Source organism: Myotis yumanensis, unplaced genomic scaffold (genome assembly GCF_028538775.1).
Source record: "Myotis yumanensis isolate MYYU_CA2020_CCGP unplaced genomic scaffold, mMyoYum1.0.hap1 SCAF_8, whole genome shotgun sequence".
NCBI lineage: Eukaryota > Metazoa > Chordata > Mammalia > Chiroptera > Vespertilionidae > Myotis > Myotis yumanensis.
In genome coordinates, this window is record NW_027223759.1 from 47,785,933 (window position 1) to 47,803,175 (window position 17,243).

The window sequence follows — 17,243 nt, forward strand, 5'->3', positions numbered from 1 at the left end:
AATCTTGCTCTAATGCTTGCACTTCTTATCAGCAATGAAGATGCAATGGGACAGCCACCTGGCTGAGTCAGCTCCATCAGCCTTCAACGAAAGGAGTTTCAAAACAAAATTCATCAACAAAGTCTTCTGAAGCAGAGAGGTAAAGGCCACCTTAGGTGAATTTGCAAAGAGGCATCATTTCAATATTTCCTTTTTTTGGGGGGGGGGGGGGGGCTAGACCCAATTATCATATATCAGGATAACAAAAAGCTTGGAACAATCCCCAAATAGCTGGTTTTAGCCTAAGGGGCCAATTCCACTACAAAATATGTTTTTTCTTTCTTCTCTCTCCCCTCTCCTCTGTTCTTCACACATTCCTCTTCTATTCATTTTCCTGGTCATTCCTTTTTACCAGTCCCCATCAAAACTTTTACAAGGACTATGTACAACCTGAAGACACAAACGTGGTGAGGCGGAAAGACACACTATTTATGCTTGCCACAGGATGATAATTGTCTCACACATTTCTGGAACATTAGGAGATGACAGACAAAGGTTCAATTCCTCCCTCCAAGGACCTACCCCTCTGAGCCTCGGTTTACTCACCCATTTAATAAAAGGGTTATTTATTCACCTAAATGGGATGGTGGTGAGGACCAAATGTAAAAAAATGTATATAAACTCAGCACATGTGAGTTCTCCCCTTTCCTTCCTTTCTCTTCGGCATCTTAGAGAGCACCCTGCCAAAAATTATGGGAGAGTGACCTGCCACACAACACAACTAAACTAATTTAGTTTTATTCCTTATTTATTCTAGCTTTGCTTTCATAGTAAGGAGGCATTAATGATCAAAGGAAATAACCAAAAATGGGGAAGGCAGGCTGACCAGCTTTCTGCTCTCTAGTTATGAGGGCTGAATTTTCACATGACACCCTTTAAAGCATCTCAATCAATTCTAGGTGTCAGACACACAGGAAACACAGCCAGTGGCCTCAGTGTTATGACTGAAGTTATAAAATGTGCTGAGCTTGTGTCTATAAAAGTTATTTGCAAACTTTCAGGAAGGCATGTACGCTGAGCTATTTTTATTAGTAGTCCTGACACCATCTCCACTCTCCCTTATGTCTTGCTTAATTTAAAAGTATGGGAGAGAAAAAATTTACAGCCTACAATATATCTTGGACCAACCATTTTCCTAGAAGAATTCATTTTTCATTTCAACTTACATTCTAAGTTTATTGACTAGGTAAAACACTCATATGGTTCACAAATTAAAATTATTCAAAGTTTCACCTTCTTACTTTGTTTCTCCTCTCTCAGTTCCTCCTCCCCTTCCTACCAGGTAACCAGTCATTAAATCAGGTTCTTTCCAGTGTTATTTTATGCAAATATAAGCACATTTGAATATACATTCTTATAACCTCCTCCCCATACCCCCCCTCCCCCTCACCCCGCCAGTCACATAGATGGCTGCATACTACACACATCATTCTGGACTTTGGGTTTTTCACTTTACAATGTGTCTTGGAATATGTACATTATCCTATATAATAAAAGCCTAGGTGGTGTCACGACATCGCCACAAGATGGCCGCGTGCACAGCAGAGGCAGGGCTCCTCGGCTGCTCCGTGCAGTGAGGCTTGGGAGTGCTGTGGCTCTGCACAGTGTGGAGGAGGCTGGTCCGGGCATCTCCACCAACTTGCGTGGAGGAGGCGGGTCCTGGCAGAGGAGGCGGGTCACAGCAGGGGAGGGCAGTTGGGGGTGATCAGGCCGGCAGGGGAGGGCAGTTGGGGGTGATCAGGCCAGCAGGGGAGCAGTTATGGAGTGATCAGGCTGGCAGGCAGAAGCGGTTAGGGGCAATCAGGCAGGCAGGCAGGCAGGCGAGCGGTTAGGAGCCAGAGGTCCCGGATTGTGAGAGGGATGTCCGACTGCCAGGTTAGGCCGGATCCCTGTGGGTTCGGACCTAAACCAGCAGTCGGACATCCCCCGAGGGGTCCCAGGTTGGAAAGGGTGCAGGCTAGGTTGAGGGACACATACCCCTGCCCCCATGCACAAATTTCGTGCACCCAGCCTCTAGTAAAAATATAAAGGCCACCCTCCTTCCTTTGTAGAACTAAGAATATGCCATATATACCCTCCCCTATGAACGGCCATTTAGTTAGCTTCCAAACTTCCGCTACTATAAACAATGCTGCAATAAATAACCTTGTCCTGGGTCACTTTCTACAGGCCATTTCATATATAAGTATAAATTCCGGGAAGTGAATGTTGGCGATCAAAGGGTCTATGCATTTGCAATGTGTTTAGATATTGAAAAACCCCCTTCATTAATAATTTCACCAACTAATACTCTCACGCAAGCAGGCATGCTCATTTCCCAAAGACTCATCAATACAGTATGTTATCAGACTCAATTATTTTCCAGTCTGATGTATAAAAAGTAGCAACTCAGTATATTTTAAAATTTGATTTCCTCTTTTTCTGAGAGAAGCATCTTTTCATGTGTTTTAAAAACCATCTGTATTTCATTTTCATGAACAGTCTTTTCATATTTATTGTCCATTTTTTCTTCATTTGTAGGTATTTTTTTTTAATTGATTTGTAGAATTTCTTCAATTATTCTTTAATTTCTTCCATTAAACCTTTGTGTGCACCGCTGGCTGCATACTTCGTTCCAATGTGTCACTTGTGCATTACAGTTAGCTTATGGTGTGGTTTCTGCTTGTATTTTTTACTTGCAGAAGTTTGTTTGTTTTTTGAACGTATCTGAATTTATCAATTGTTTCTGTTATAGTCTCTGAATTTGGGTCATAATTAGAAAAGACTTTTCTATTCTAAATGTCCCACATTGTTTTGATTCTAATACATCTATAGATTTGATTTTTACATTCAATCTTTAGCATATTTGGAATATGCATACCCTAGAATACAGTGGGAGGTGTGAATCTAACTCTCTTTCCAAATGGCCACCCAGATAGGCCACTACCATTGTTCACATTTTTCCCAGGAGAAATTGAATCTATTCTTCCATTTTTTCTATTATGTTTATACAAGGATATGAAGTTAGGTTACTCAGAAATCTTTTTTTATTTTTCTATATGAACTTTAGAATTGGCTTGTCCAGTTTCAAAATATAAACAAATGGTCAAACAAGAAAACCGGTTGGTATTTTTAATGAGATTATACCAAGTTCTTAAATTAACGTAGAGTGAATTGACATCTTTACTCAGTTTGTCTTTTGTGTCCTTCAACAGTGTTTGAAATTTCCTCATGTACCTTGCAAATCCTTCTTACATTTATTCCTAGGGATCTTATCTTTTTGGGTTTCTATTATAAATGAGGAATTTTCTCAGATCTTCTGACTGCTTAATGTCTGCATGTATATATGATTACTAATTTTGTGCTAACATTTCATATTGTTTATGGCTAATTTTCCTGGTATATGGTCATATAATAGCATATTACTAGAATGATACCTCTATAAACAAAGGACATTTTTAGTATCGTTTTTTCACTAGTACCTAGAATACAGTAGGGCCTCAATACTTCTTGAATGAATGAATAAACCTTTTCATAGCCATAGCTTTATTGGCTCCTTTCTAATTTTTATGCCTTGATGTTCTTTCTTCTTATCTATTTGCTAATTAAATATAAAACTTAGCACAATGTAAAACAGTGGTTATAAACACCCCTATCTGTTCCAGACTTTAGTGGGAATACCCTTCTGTTTCTCATTAAGCAAGAGGCCAGATCTGGGCCTGTGGGCCTGATATGCAGGTGTATTAAAGGAAACCAACTCGCCCTAGTTAGATAATTTTATTTTAATCAAAATGATGTTAGGTTTCAGGATCCATGGAGATGATCATGCATTTTTTTCTCCTTAGATCAATTAATATGATATATTATTTAAATAGATTTTTAATACTGAATTCAGGGAAGGAAGGCCTTGCACTCTCTAACAGTGGTTCTCAACTTGTGGGTCGCAACCCCTGAAAATACATCCTGCATATCAGATATTTACATTACGATTCATAACAGTAGCAAAATTACAGTTATGAAGTAGCAACGAAAATAATTTTATGGTTGGGGGTCACCACAACATGAGGAACTGTATTAAAGGGTTGTGGCATTAGGAAGGTTGAGAATCACTGCATAAACCCTACTGGACAATGATGAATAATTCTTTTAATGTGCAGTTAAGTTTATCTGCTAATTTTTATTTTGGATTTTTCATCAATATTAATAAGTACAATGGTCTTTAGTCTTATTTTTTCATAAAATCTTTGTGAGACTTTGATATTAATGTTTCATTGCTACATAAAAAGAATTTGGATGATTTTCTTAATTTTCTATGCTTTGGGATAGTTTAAAATAGCATTGGAATTTTCTGCTCTTTGAGAGAGTATTATCATTTTCTGAGAGCATCTGAGCCTGGTTTGGACCTAAACCAGCAGTGGGGCATCCCCCGAGGGGTCCAAGATTGGAGAGGGTGCGGGCTGGGTTGAGGGACACATACCCCCGCCCCCGTGCACAAATTTCATGCACTGGGCCTCTAGTTGTTAAATATGTTTGTACTTCTATTACTTGATTTGGCTGCTTAAACTAATATGCTTTGACTCCCAGCTACTAGAGATTAGGCATTTAGTGAATTTACTGTGCCTCCCACCCATCTCTCCCTTTCCTCTCTCTATTATCATTTCTACATTGTGAGAGAAAATAATGTTTATGCCCTGTCTTGCCTGTTCGGTCATCCTAATCCTCACATATCTTTCTTAGTTCTAACGTTTAAATGTATTGAAAACTCACTAACATTTCTAGTTATCTATTGGTCAGCTGAAATTAATGATTATGATAGCTTCTTCAAAAAGGACTTTTGGGAACAATTCCCCAAATTTTTGCATTTTTAAAATCTGTCTTGACCCTTTACACAGTAAAAACAATTTGCATTATTTATAAAATTCTTAGTTCACATTTTCCTTGAAAATACTGAAAATGCTGTTCTGTGGAATGTTGCTATAGATAGGATTAAAGTAATGCTGATATTTTCCCCTAAATAAGTGATGTGATTTTTTGTTTGGCTGATCAAAGAATTCTTCTTTTTTTTTTTGGCTTGTGTGAATAGTATTGGCTTTATTTTTTAAATTTATCTTTATTTGTTGAAAGTATTATAGATGTCCCCTCCCCCCCCACCATTGACCCTCTCCACCCTGCACCCCCCCCCCAAATTATCATTTTATTTTTCAAGTCTAACAATTTTTTAATATATAAGTCTTGGTGCTAACCTTCCTGGGTCAATTTTTGTGACATTTTCATTAACATATTAAAATAAATCTCCATTTATTTTTAGATAATTTTCTTGAATTACATCTTCCAATATTCATTCTACTTTGCTTTTTCCTTAAGGGATTTCAATTATGCAGATGCTATATCTGCTTGGTCTATGTATCTAATTATTTTTAGCTCTTTTTTGTTTTACTTAATTCAATTTTATTATTTCTATTTCCCATGTTTCTTGTTGAGTTTTCTGCAGTGTCTAGCATTTCCTGTTTTCTTTCCAATTTCGTCTTCATTTCTGGGATAGTCCTAGTACTTTTTTCCTGAACCTACCAGCTCACACTGCATCTCTTTCGTTGACCAACCATTTTTTTTTCTTTTGATGTTGTATTTCTTTTTTGTGTCTCCTTCCAAAGTTATTGCTTTTTTTATTATTATTATTTATGGTGAAATATTTGATCACAATGTTCATTTGCCCTGTGGCCTAATTTTTCTAATAACAATATTTATTAGTAAGTGTTACTATACATTCTTTTTCTTGTCTTTGGTGCTGTGAGTGTTCCTTCTTTATTACTCATCATTTAGGGAGTTGGATTTTTGCGACTAGCTCCTGATAGTATGGGGAGCAAGGAGGGTGTTTTTGCAGTTTAGCTGCCATCAAGGTAGACTGGCGCCTGAAAAATTGCCTTCCATGTGGTCTTCTGTGTACTTCCTCTACCTCTCTGAATTAAACTGAGTCCAGGAGACATCTGCCAGCCTTGCTCACCAGTTCCTGTACCTTGTGTTGCAAACACTGTGGATAGAGCTTTTGTCTTACCTTCAAGAGCTGTCTTTCTTGCTGGCTTTCCTAAAATCAACCCCCACTGGGCCCTCTATCTACACTTCATGCTTTTCACTTCCTGCTACTTGGCTTCTGCTCAGCCCCAACTGTTGTTTGTTAGCTTTTATATATATTTTGAAATCTAAAGATATGTATCTCCTAGTTTGCCAAAAATAAAGTGTGTGAGATTTTCTTTCTTTTTTTGTGTCTGTATATTTTTAGTGTTGTGTTTTTTATTGTACTTCATAGTGTGTGTTTTTTTCCCTTTTTAAATATCTTCACAGAAAGAAATAAAAATTGCTGACTTACAGAAACATTTTTATAGCATAAATACCTAGGCTAATTTTAATAATCACAATCAGTACTGAGAGGGAAAAGCAAAGTAAAAAGGAAAGAATGTGGATAAGTATAATAGGCAAATGAGAGAGAACAAATTATAGGAAGTCTGCCTATCTATATATATAAAACCCTAATATGCAAATAGACTGAATGGCGGAACAACCGAACCAAACAACTGGTCGCTATGACGTGCACTGACCACCAAGGGGTGCGCACGGAACATGGCAGGCGTTGGCAGTAGGTGGCAGAGCGCGGAACATGGAGGGCATTGGCCACAGCAGGCTGGTGGAACAGGTGAGCGGGGTGGGGCGCCAGACCAAGGTGGGGTGCCGGTCGCTGTCATTGGGGTGAGCCTCTGATGGTTACTGAAAATTCTTTGCTCCCACGTGCCGCGGTCTTGCCTGGCACTCCCACCTGCTGCTGGCGCTGGCCCCACTTGCACCCACTGCTGGCACCCAGCGCCAACCCTGACTGCTCGGCGCTGTCAGCGGGTGTGAGCGGCAGCTGCCAGCCCTGACTGCCCCTGAGGGCTTCTCCACCTCCCCCTGCTCCTGAGGGGCGATTGGGGCAGCAGCCACCACTTGCACCCACTGACAGCACAGAACGATTGGGGCCAGCACCAGCAGCAGGTGCGAGCAGGGCTGGCGCCATCAGCACGTGGGAGCTGTGGCAGTGGGAGTGGGGCTACCAGCAGACAGGGGACCGGGACCACGGCAGGAAGGGCTGGGTGGGGGCTCAGAGGATGGGCTGAGACCCGCCCCTGTGCCCACCACAGCCTTGTGGCCCACAGTTCCTTTCGAGGTGCACGAATTCATGCACTGGGACCCTAGTACATTTTAAAACAGCATAACATACCCAACGTGGGTTGTAATATAATTTCTCTGGATCATTAAACCTGGTTTCATATTAGACATATATATTCTTCTCTCAATGGTTCAAGAACTGATTTGATTAGAAAAGTAAGGCTGCTGGAATACAGAAGGAGAATCCCCAAAAGATATATTTATATATACATACACTTTGAATAATTATATACTCCAACTAGAGGCCCAGTGCACGAAAATTCGTGCACTCAGGGGGGTCCCTCAGCCTTGCCTGCACCCTCTCGCAGTCTGGGACCCCTAGGGAGATGTCCACCTGTCAGCTTAGTCCCGCTCCCTGGGGTATCGGGCCTAAGGTGGCAGTCAGACATCCCTCTGGCAGCCCGGGAGCCCTCGGGGGATGTCTGACTGACAGCTTAGTGCTGCTGCAGAGGCAGGAGAGGCTCCCGCCACCACCGCTGCACTCACAGCCATCAGCCCAGCTTGTGGCTGAGCGGAGCTCCCCCTGTGGGAGCACACTGACCACCAGAGGGAAGCTCCTGAGTGGAGTGTCGGTCCCCTAGTGGTCAGTGCATGTCATAGCAACCAGTCGTTCCCAGTAGTTCTGCCATTAGGGTCAATTTACGTATTATCCTTTTATTATATAGTATGGGCTTAATCTGAAAAGAAAGAAACATCAATTGAGCTATCAGCTGTTAAAGTCTGTATACATTTTTGTATATAGTATACTAGAGGCCTGGTGCATGAAATTTGTGCACTCAGACGGAGGGGTCCCTCAGCCTGGATTGTGAGAGAGTGAAGGTCAGGCCGAGGGAGCCAACTGGTGCACGATTGGGGCCAAGGAGGGACACAGGAGGTTGGCCAGCCAGGGAGGGACCGCAGGAGGGCTCCAGGGCGTGTCCAGCCCATCTTGCTCTGTCCCAATCAGCCGGACCCCAGCAGCAAGCTAACCTACCAGTTGGAGCGTCTGCCCTCTGGTGGTCAGTGCACATCACAGCAAGCGGTTGAGTGGCCTTAGCATATCATTAGCATATTATGCTTTGATTGGTTGAATGACCGACTGGACGCTGGACATTTAGCATATTAGGCTTTTATTATATAGGATATCTTTGACCTGGAACCATGTTGTCAAGGGCAGAATGTTGGATGATCACTCAAACACATATACATGTTCCAACTCTCCCAGTCCCGCTACTTCTATTCTGCTCAACCTATTCCTTCCTCACATCACAAATAACACTGGAGAACTACAAAGAATTCAAGGACAAACAGTTACAACTTTTGCTGCATTTATATTTAAAATATGAGGCTTCTGCTTTAATCATGGAAAAACTTCCAAAAGAATCACCTTAGAAACTAAGAGAGTATGATCATTAAAATTAGCTACAAACAAATATTCTCCAGGGCAGTGAACCTGGCTGCAAACTCCTTTTGTTACCTTTACAGAGGAAATTTCCCCAGTAAACATAAACAACATAAGGCAAGGGAATAAAATGTCCACGGCAGGATTTCTAAAGGGAGGCATGCATTTAGGTAGAAAACTAACTTTGTTATGCATTTAGAGCAGTTCACAAGGAAAATAAAAAATATGTTGTAATCACATTAAGAAGTGAACTTGATACCTTCCTGCATAACTGCATTTTTAGGAGCAAAAAGGTATTTCACTGCAGTAAACTGATATGATAAGTGAAAATGCAAGTGTTTTCTTAATATTTTCTTCCTTTAAAACTGCATGATATGTGCCCTTTCAGGGTAAAACCTGGCAAGCTAAGACTACCAAACAACTTTTCCTAAAATTCCATTCATTCTTCTCTTTTTCCTAGCAGAGATGCAAAAACAACACCTGGTGCATCTTCTACTTTTCCAGGGAAAATACCATTTTTAAAAGGACAGAGGGAAAAACCCTAGAGAATCTTGGCAGGAACAAAGACCATAAAATAAATAAAAATGTTTGAGTATTTGAATTAACAGTATTAAGACAAGAAACAAATGATACAAATGGTCACCCACACAGATACCAAAAAAGGAATAAAATTTGCTTAACACTGTCAAATCACATCTTAAAAGCCTGAGTAAGGAAAATGAATGAGGGAACCATGCATTACACAAACACACAAATTAACCATTTTATACAAACACACAATACTTCTCACAGAATGATATACTTCTGGCTTTTTCTATTTTTTGTCCATGTAAGAGTAAGACAAGAGAGATATGTAAGAGTAAGAACAAAATATTTTGATGCTGTGATTTGCTTAATTTCTCATGGTTTTAGATTGAGGGTTTTGCACTTCTTTCTCCTCCTTCTTTGCTCTTAGGGAGACAGCAGCTGGGGGAGGGGGAGGCAATCTTTCCCATCTCTTCTCCTTCTTGCTCTCCTCTTCCCGCTCCTACTTTGGACTTGAACTCTCAACAGAATGACTGTCTCTTCTATTTTCTCCACAGTGAATCTATAACTTATAACCCATGTTCTCCCTTCATCCATGTCACAACTCTTCTGGCCTCCACTTATTGCTTGCCTACGTACCACGACTGCTAGAACATGTGAACGATGCTATAAGCAACCATTACGCATACTGTTTCATGTCACGTGAGATTGAAAGAGACACAGAGTTAGCCTAACCACTATCTAATTGACACTGTTCTTCCCAGACAAGCTTCTGAAGTCGACTTGAGAGTAAACAAACAGGTCTCAAACATGCCCACATTTATTTGGCGTCTACCCATTTCGGCCTAGTCACAGTGCCTGTGTGCCTTCTAAGAGCACCCCTTCCAGCACGAGGACAGGCAACAGTTCGTTCTCAAACCCAGGAGAGAAGGGGTTGGCTGATTTCAGCCTGAGAATTGCAGTCGCGACAATTCACATCCCAGGAAGGGAGAGCCATACCTTTGTGATTGCAGTGAAGACCTTCTCCAGAATGGCATTGGGCTGGGCAACTTGGGGTCCACTGGCCTGAATGTTGAGGGCTATCGCACACGGTTTGGCTACAAACCTAAAAAAAAAAAAAAAGTCATAAGCCATTCTTTCTATAGCTGGCCTTAATGTCACCAGTTACACATTACTCCATTTGTCCCAAATAGCATTTTGTAGGTGGATATTGCCAACACTAATGCTGGTAACTACAAAACAGATTTAACTGTTTTTCTCTTCTTTTGTCCCCCGAGCAGTAACAGCAAAAAAAAGAGAGAGGAAAAAAAGAAATCCTTTAATTATTTTTTGCACTTTATTATATTTTAAAATTTATTTTTACTGTTGAAAGTATTACAAATGTTCCCTTTTCCCCCACCAATGATCCCCTTTGCCCCGCTCCCACTGCCTCCCTAGGCCTTTACCACACTATTGTCTGTGTCCAGGGCTTACACATATAAGTTCTTTGATTAATATCTTCCCTACCCCCACCTTTTCCTCTGAGATTTGCCAGTCTGTTCCATGCTTCCATGTCTCTGGATCTATTTTTTAGTCAGTTTATTTTGTTCATTAGATTCCACATATAAGTGAGATCACAAGATACTTGTCTTTCTCTCACTGGTTTATTTTGTTTAGCATAATACTCTCCAGGTCCCTCTATGCTGTCTCAAAGGGTAAGAGATCCTTCTTTTTTATAGCTGCATAGTATTCCATTGTGTAAATGTACCATAAAACATTTAAACCTCTTGATCCTTAAGCTCTAATGAGACTAAACAGATAGAAAGATGATCAAATGACAAACATAAGTGTATAAGTAAAATATATAAACAAAACAAACCATGATTTTGGAATGACATAATTTATAGCCTTCTTACTAATACCTGACTAGCAATAGTCATATTTTTACTATGAGAAAGTGCTTATCGAGCATCTGATTACACATGTAGAGAGTGTGCTTTTGATTGTCCCAGTCATAAAATTGTCTGGTTTTGTTTCTATAATCAAAGTGTTCTCTATTCAGCCTCAATTCCTTATGGCTTCTTAAAATTTTTCGTTTTTTGGTTATTTGCTTCTTTCTCATAAGGAGTAAAGCAGATGTCATACAGCATGATATTCCAGACAAGTTGAAAAGTCTGAATGATTGCAAGCCTCAGCTGCACTGTTTTTATTCTAAGCAAATGCCTACGTCAGGAATGGGAAGAAGTGCTTCAGTTCCAGCCATGCTTGATGTGTGAGTGAGGTATTGAAGGAGTGCAGGCAGAGGGCACAGGGCCCCAAAGATATGGTGACTAGTGTCTAAAACATTTTTAAAGAGAAAAAGCACTTACATTAGGAGTTGTTTTGTATTAAATATGCAAGAAATAAGGCTCTGTTAATGCTCCTGTTCAGTGTGGCATTTAACATTTTCTACTAATCTTACCTAATAATAGACAAACATGTAAATTGACCGTACCTTCGCTATGCTAACCAGCCAATTAGGAGAGTATGCAAATTAACCCAACAAATATGGCGGTTAATTTGCATACATAGGCTCCAAGCGGCAGAGCAAAGCTGGAGGGCCCCGGGGCCGGAGCAGCGAAGCCAGAGGGCCCCGGGGCCAGAGCAGCAAAGCCGGACGGCCCCGGGGCCAGAGCAGTGAAGACGGACGGCCCCGGGGCCGGAGCAACGAAGCAGGACGGCCCGGGGGCCAGCCAGAGCGAAAGCCTGGGTTCCAGGTGCCAGAGGCAAACCGGTGCCAGCAGCCAAGGGAAGGGAAGGCCTATTGCATGAATCTCTTTGTGCAACAGGCCTCTAGTCTATATATATAAAATAGAGAAATATGCTAATTAACCAGGATGCCATAACAGGTGGACTGGACAGGAGGAGGTTGCATGTGCAGCGTCGGGGGCGGGGCAGCAGGGGCCTCTGCTTGCCTGCGCTGGGGGAGGGCCTGATCAGCAGCGGCCACAGCTGCTTCAAGGGCCGGAGAGGGAGGCAGGGCTGGATTGGCAGCGGCCACGTGCTGCTGCAGAGCCCGGAGAGTGAGGCAGGGCCGGACCGGAGGGTGGGCGGTGCTGCGCGATTTTGAATCACGCGCTGGGCTCCTAGTATAAAATAATATCCTATATAATAGAAGCCTAATATGCTAAGTGTCCAGTTGTCTGGTCTGCCATTCAACCAATCAAAGTGTAATATGCTAATGATATGCTAAGGCCCCTCAACCGCTTGCTATGACGTGCACTGACCACGAGGGGGCAGTTGACCAGTTGCTATGACGTGCACTGACCACCAAGGGGCAGACAGTTGACTGGTTGACCAGTCGCTATGATGTGCACTGACCACCAGGGGGCAGACACTCCAACCAGTAGGTTAGCTTACTGTTGGGGTCCGGCCAATCGAAACTGAGCTAGATGGGCTGGACACACCCTGGAGCCCTCCTGCGGTCCCTCCCCAGCTGGCCAACCTCCCGTGTTCCTCCCCAGCCCCGATCGTGCACCGGTAGGGTGCCTTGGCCTGGCCTGCGTCCTCTCGCAATCTGGGATCCCTCGGGGGATGTCAGAGAGCCGGTTTTGGCCCGATGGCAGAATGACCGGTTGCTATGACATGCACTGGCCACCAGGGGGCAGATGCTCAATGCAGGAGCTGCCCCCTGGTGGTCAGTGCGCTCCCACAGAGGGAGCACCACTCAGCCAGAAGCTGAGCTCATGGTTGGCAAGTGCAGTGGCGGTGGCGGGAGCCTCTCCTGCCTCCAGGGCAGTAGGACATCCCTTGAGGGGTTCCAGACTGGGAGAGGGCACAGGCCAGGCTGAGGGACCCCCCGCCTCCCAAGTGCATGAATTTTGTGCACTGGGCCTCTAGTAATAATATAATATGAAAGTATCACCAAGACTCATTTAATGTTGGCAAGTGGTAAATGTACAAAATAGATCATGAGTAAATCCTAGAGGAAGCATCTTTTTAACAACTGTTGATGAGATTATAGAACAGTAAACAACGAAATTTAACTCAAGAAATTCACTCAACAGAATCTCTTCAAAAGCAACTTCCTCACCTTTGCTATCCTCTTCCAGCAACTTAAAAAGCATTCAAAAAGGTTCTTTCCGTATCTATTGCACAATACCATGTTATACACATCTCTCCTATCATTTCTAAGCTTCAAACTACTTTTTAAAAGCTTTTCTTTAAATTTTGAGAATGAATGCAGTAGCATCTTGAAGGCAGCACATTCCTTGATCACCAAACATTACATTTTGATAATCAAAGCTACTGAATAAATATCATGCTCATTAAATAGATTTTTTAAGCAGTATCCAAAAGCTAAGTGGGAATCATCTCTGCTACTATCCAGCTGCGGAGCCCTAGCTGCAGAAATTAATCTCTTTGTGCCTTATAATCCTCATATGTAAAAAATTATAATAATTACATATGTATATAAATTGCATGTGTATACAAACACATGTTTAAACATAATGTTAAAATGTAACATATGTTGAAACATAATGTCAGGCAGTGTCTTTGTCTAAAATCACTGACGGTAGCCATGTGTATGTTTTCATATCATAGCATTTACATAGCAGGGCTTTTCTGGGCCTCATAACCCACTCAGCTTCAGCTAAGCTATGCCAAGCCATGTGCATCCAACAAGTTCTAAAAGCACCAACCAAAAAGAGAAGAGAACAGGAACCAAGACAGGCAACTGAAAATGACAAGGGTATCATGGAGGGTAACCACTTGTCTCAGTTTGCCCTCACAGTCCGCTTGTCCTTGCATCGTTAATAATGGCACCACCTTTACTGGCAAAAGCATCCCTGTTTGATATATTGCCACAATTATTTTTTAAGTGTCTTCATGTGGACAATAAATGGTAGTGATGACCATCATCATGCTATCAGGGTCCTTGCTCATCTATACCTGGCCTCTCAGGACCCAAAACTCCCAGCTCCCCTATCCATCCCCCTGGCCCTCTAGGGTACTGTGCCCACCCTTAGCACCGGATAGGTGGTATGAACATGTGTAGACCTCATCCGCGTGTGTGGCCTCCATGAAGGCATGAGGGCCTCCGTGAAAGTCCACATTTCCAGAGCCTAGAACACAAACTCATTTAATCCTCCCCTGGCCAGATGAGGCAGGATGATCGTCACCCCCACTTTGCAGAGAGGGTTGGAGAGATCCTCTGCCTCAGGAGAAGGCGGGCAGAGGACGGCATATTTCTTTCTTGGGAAGGTCAACGTTATTATCAACTCCCTGGCGTGATTTACTAGCCAGGCTAAGTCCCTACGTCTGAGGATTACCGGGGAGGGGTATGGTAAGAGAAATGAAAGACAAATTTCACAGGATCAATTTAAAGATTGAAGCACTTTACAGTTTAAATGGCTCATGGTAGGGATGTGCAATACATCAAAACACATGAATTCTTTGAAGGAAGTTACTATGTTATAGAATATTTTTATGTACATGCGGAGTAAACTGTGGGCACCCAATAAATATTTGATGGATGAGTGAATGACCAAATCAAGTAATTCAATGGTAGGTACCCTTACTATCTTTTCTGTAGAGGGTGTGCATTTTAATTCACTAGTCATTTGGGACTAGAAGCCATTTCTAAAATTCCGATTGACTCTCTGAAATCAAGGCTGCCTTGCAACAAGCATTTGTGTTATACCAACACCTCACCAGGCATTTTCTTTTCAACTTACCTAGTACAGACAGCCAAACACTTAATTTACAAGATTTAAAAAATTTCATAAGGTAGGCAGAAAACATTAATTTCAAATCCCATATGAGAGGAACGGATGGATATAATTTTTATCTTCCTAATAGTACCCAGATTATAGGAAAAGAAAGAAATTTTACTTGTGTTTATTCTCCAAACAATTTGTGAATCACTACTAGCACTTTTGTTTTCAAAAAGTATATCAGATACCAAAAAAAAAAAAACCAAACAAACAAAACCCAAGACACAACTACCTATTGTCATGGTCCATTAGAGAAAAGCTGGATATTTTCCCCCCAATGCTGGCTTGGACAGAAGTAAGTTCAAAAGAGCTGTCTTTCACAAAGGCTGTCTTAAAAGACAGAGAGCGAGAAATTGGATGGTGGAGTAGAGTACCTACAAATACAAGAGTTGAAAAGAAAATATGTATTTTCAAGCTTTGAACATTACCTCTACCTGGAAATGCTCACCCAATTACTTTTTTATCAAAGGCAGCAATACCATCTTCAAAAGATCAAACATCTATAATAATATGTAGTATAACATATTATTTGAAAGTAAATACACTAAGGATGCAAGCTTTGAGGAATACTCGTCTCAATTTAAAGGCAAAGAAAGCACCTAAAACATTCCTCCTTTTAAATTCTATTGAACAGCATGGATTTCTGTTTTTAACCATGAATTGGACATCTCCACACAGTGCTGAGGTAAGCTCTGGGCTGTGGTGTAGCTATAAGTATACAGACAACAGGAAGTGATTCTTGCACTCAAACACATTTACAATATGGGAAAGGAGATTAATAAGAAAATTAATGCTCACAGGTTATCTGTCAGTTCTAATGACTTAATACTACGTAATCATCTTCACTGGGGAGCTTGGCCAAAGACTTTTAGCCCTTTCTAATTCTAGCATTTCTTATACTTTTCAAAAATAATTGGACACGTGGTACGGACACGTAGCATTAAAGAAGGAATAGAGAGAAGTGATTGATTCAATTCATTGCCTGACTACCAGCACTTCCATAGACTCCAACATTCATCAATGATAGGGGGCCATGGCCAGGGTCACAGTAAATATTAAAATTTTTAAACTTACAAGAAAAGTATAGATTGTATTTTAAAAGCTTATATGTGGGTGCATGTTTAGATACACATGTGTGCATGTGCCTGAGTGAGTAGGCATGTGTGCATGACTGTGTATTCTACAGTCTTATCTAAGATTAAACTGTTTCAAGAAAACAAATAGTGGAAAGAAACCCAGATGGAGACAGCAAACCTGATACTTGTTAGTAGTTACTATTGTCAAGTGCTTTGCAGAATAAACTTTTTTTAAAGCCCAACAACTCTTTGAAGTAAATAAAAGTCCCATTTTACAGAAATATAAACTAAATTTCAAAGAAGTTAAGGGATCTGCTCAAGGTCTTAAAACTTAAAGTAAATAGCTTACACAGGATTTAGACCCAGTCAATCCTAACACAATCTATTCATAAAAACTATATTTTCCCCTTTCCCTAAAATAATAAAAGATAAGTTGATGAAAGAAGTATTGTTAAAATATGTGTGATATGGTCATGCACTTTCACTGAATATTCCTACTTTTATGAATTTATTTAAGGAAACTTGTCAAAGAAAAAAAGCCATAAATGTAAAGATTTTCATGCACTGATATTTCTAATAGGGAAAAATAGTAGCTAGCTTAACGGTTCCCTAACAAATGACTCACTGAGCACCTGTGATACCTCAGCCCTGTTGGGATGCAGCAGTGACAAAATGCCTGCTTTTATGGAGCTGACACTTTAGCAAAAAGAAGATAAAAAATAAAGTGGTGTTATGCTGGAACCTAGAGGGTATTTTACTAAGCGAAATAAATCAGACAGAGAAGGACAAACACCACATAATGTCACTTACATGTGGCATCTAAACAACAAAATAAATGAACAAGCAGAACATAAACAGACTCAGAGATACAGAGAACAAACTGATGGTTGCCAGATGGGAGGGGAATGGGGGTCTTGGTGAAAAATGTTAAGGGATTACGAAATACCAATCAGCAGTTACAAAATAGTCATGGATATAAAGTACAGAACAAGGAATATACTCCATAATATTGTAATAACTGTGTGTGGTGCCAGATGGACACTAGGATTATCGGGGGATCACTTCGTAAGTTATAAAAATGTCTAATCATTATGCTGTGCACCTGAAACTAATATAAAATAATATTGAGTGACAACTATAATTGAAAAAAATTTTAATTAAAAATAAAATAAAGTGGTGTATGTTTTTCCAGATAATGAAAAATACTATAGAGAAAAATTAAGCCTGCTAAGAAAGACGGGGTTGCAGTTTTTAATATTTAACTGACTGGTCAGGGAAGGACACTAAGAAAGGGAGAAGACTCCTGAAGGA

General features: G+C 41.0%; 1 protein-coding gene across 2 annotated transcripts in view; it reads right to left on the reverse strand.

Annotated features, from left to right (window-relative positions):
* The window catches only part of CERS6 (ceramide synthase 6), a 271,370-nt gene that overhangs the window by 191,539 nt on the left and 62,588 nt on the right, over nucleotides 1-17,243 (reverse strand). For both annotated transcript variants that reach the window (XM_070422810.1, XM_070422809.1), the window contains exon 2: nucleotides 10,121-10,226. In XM_070422810.1, the coding sequence (XP_070278911.1) occupies nucleotides 10,121-10,226 (106 nt within the window). The remainder of the gene's footprint in view (nucleotides 1-10,120; nucleotides 10,227-17,243) is intronic.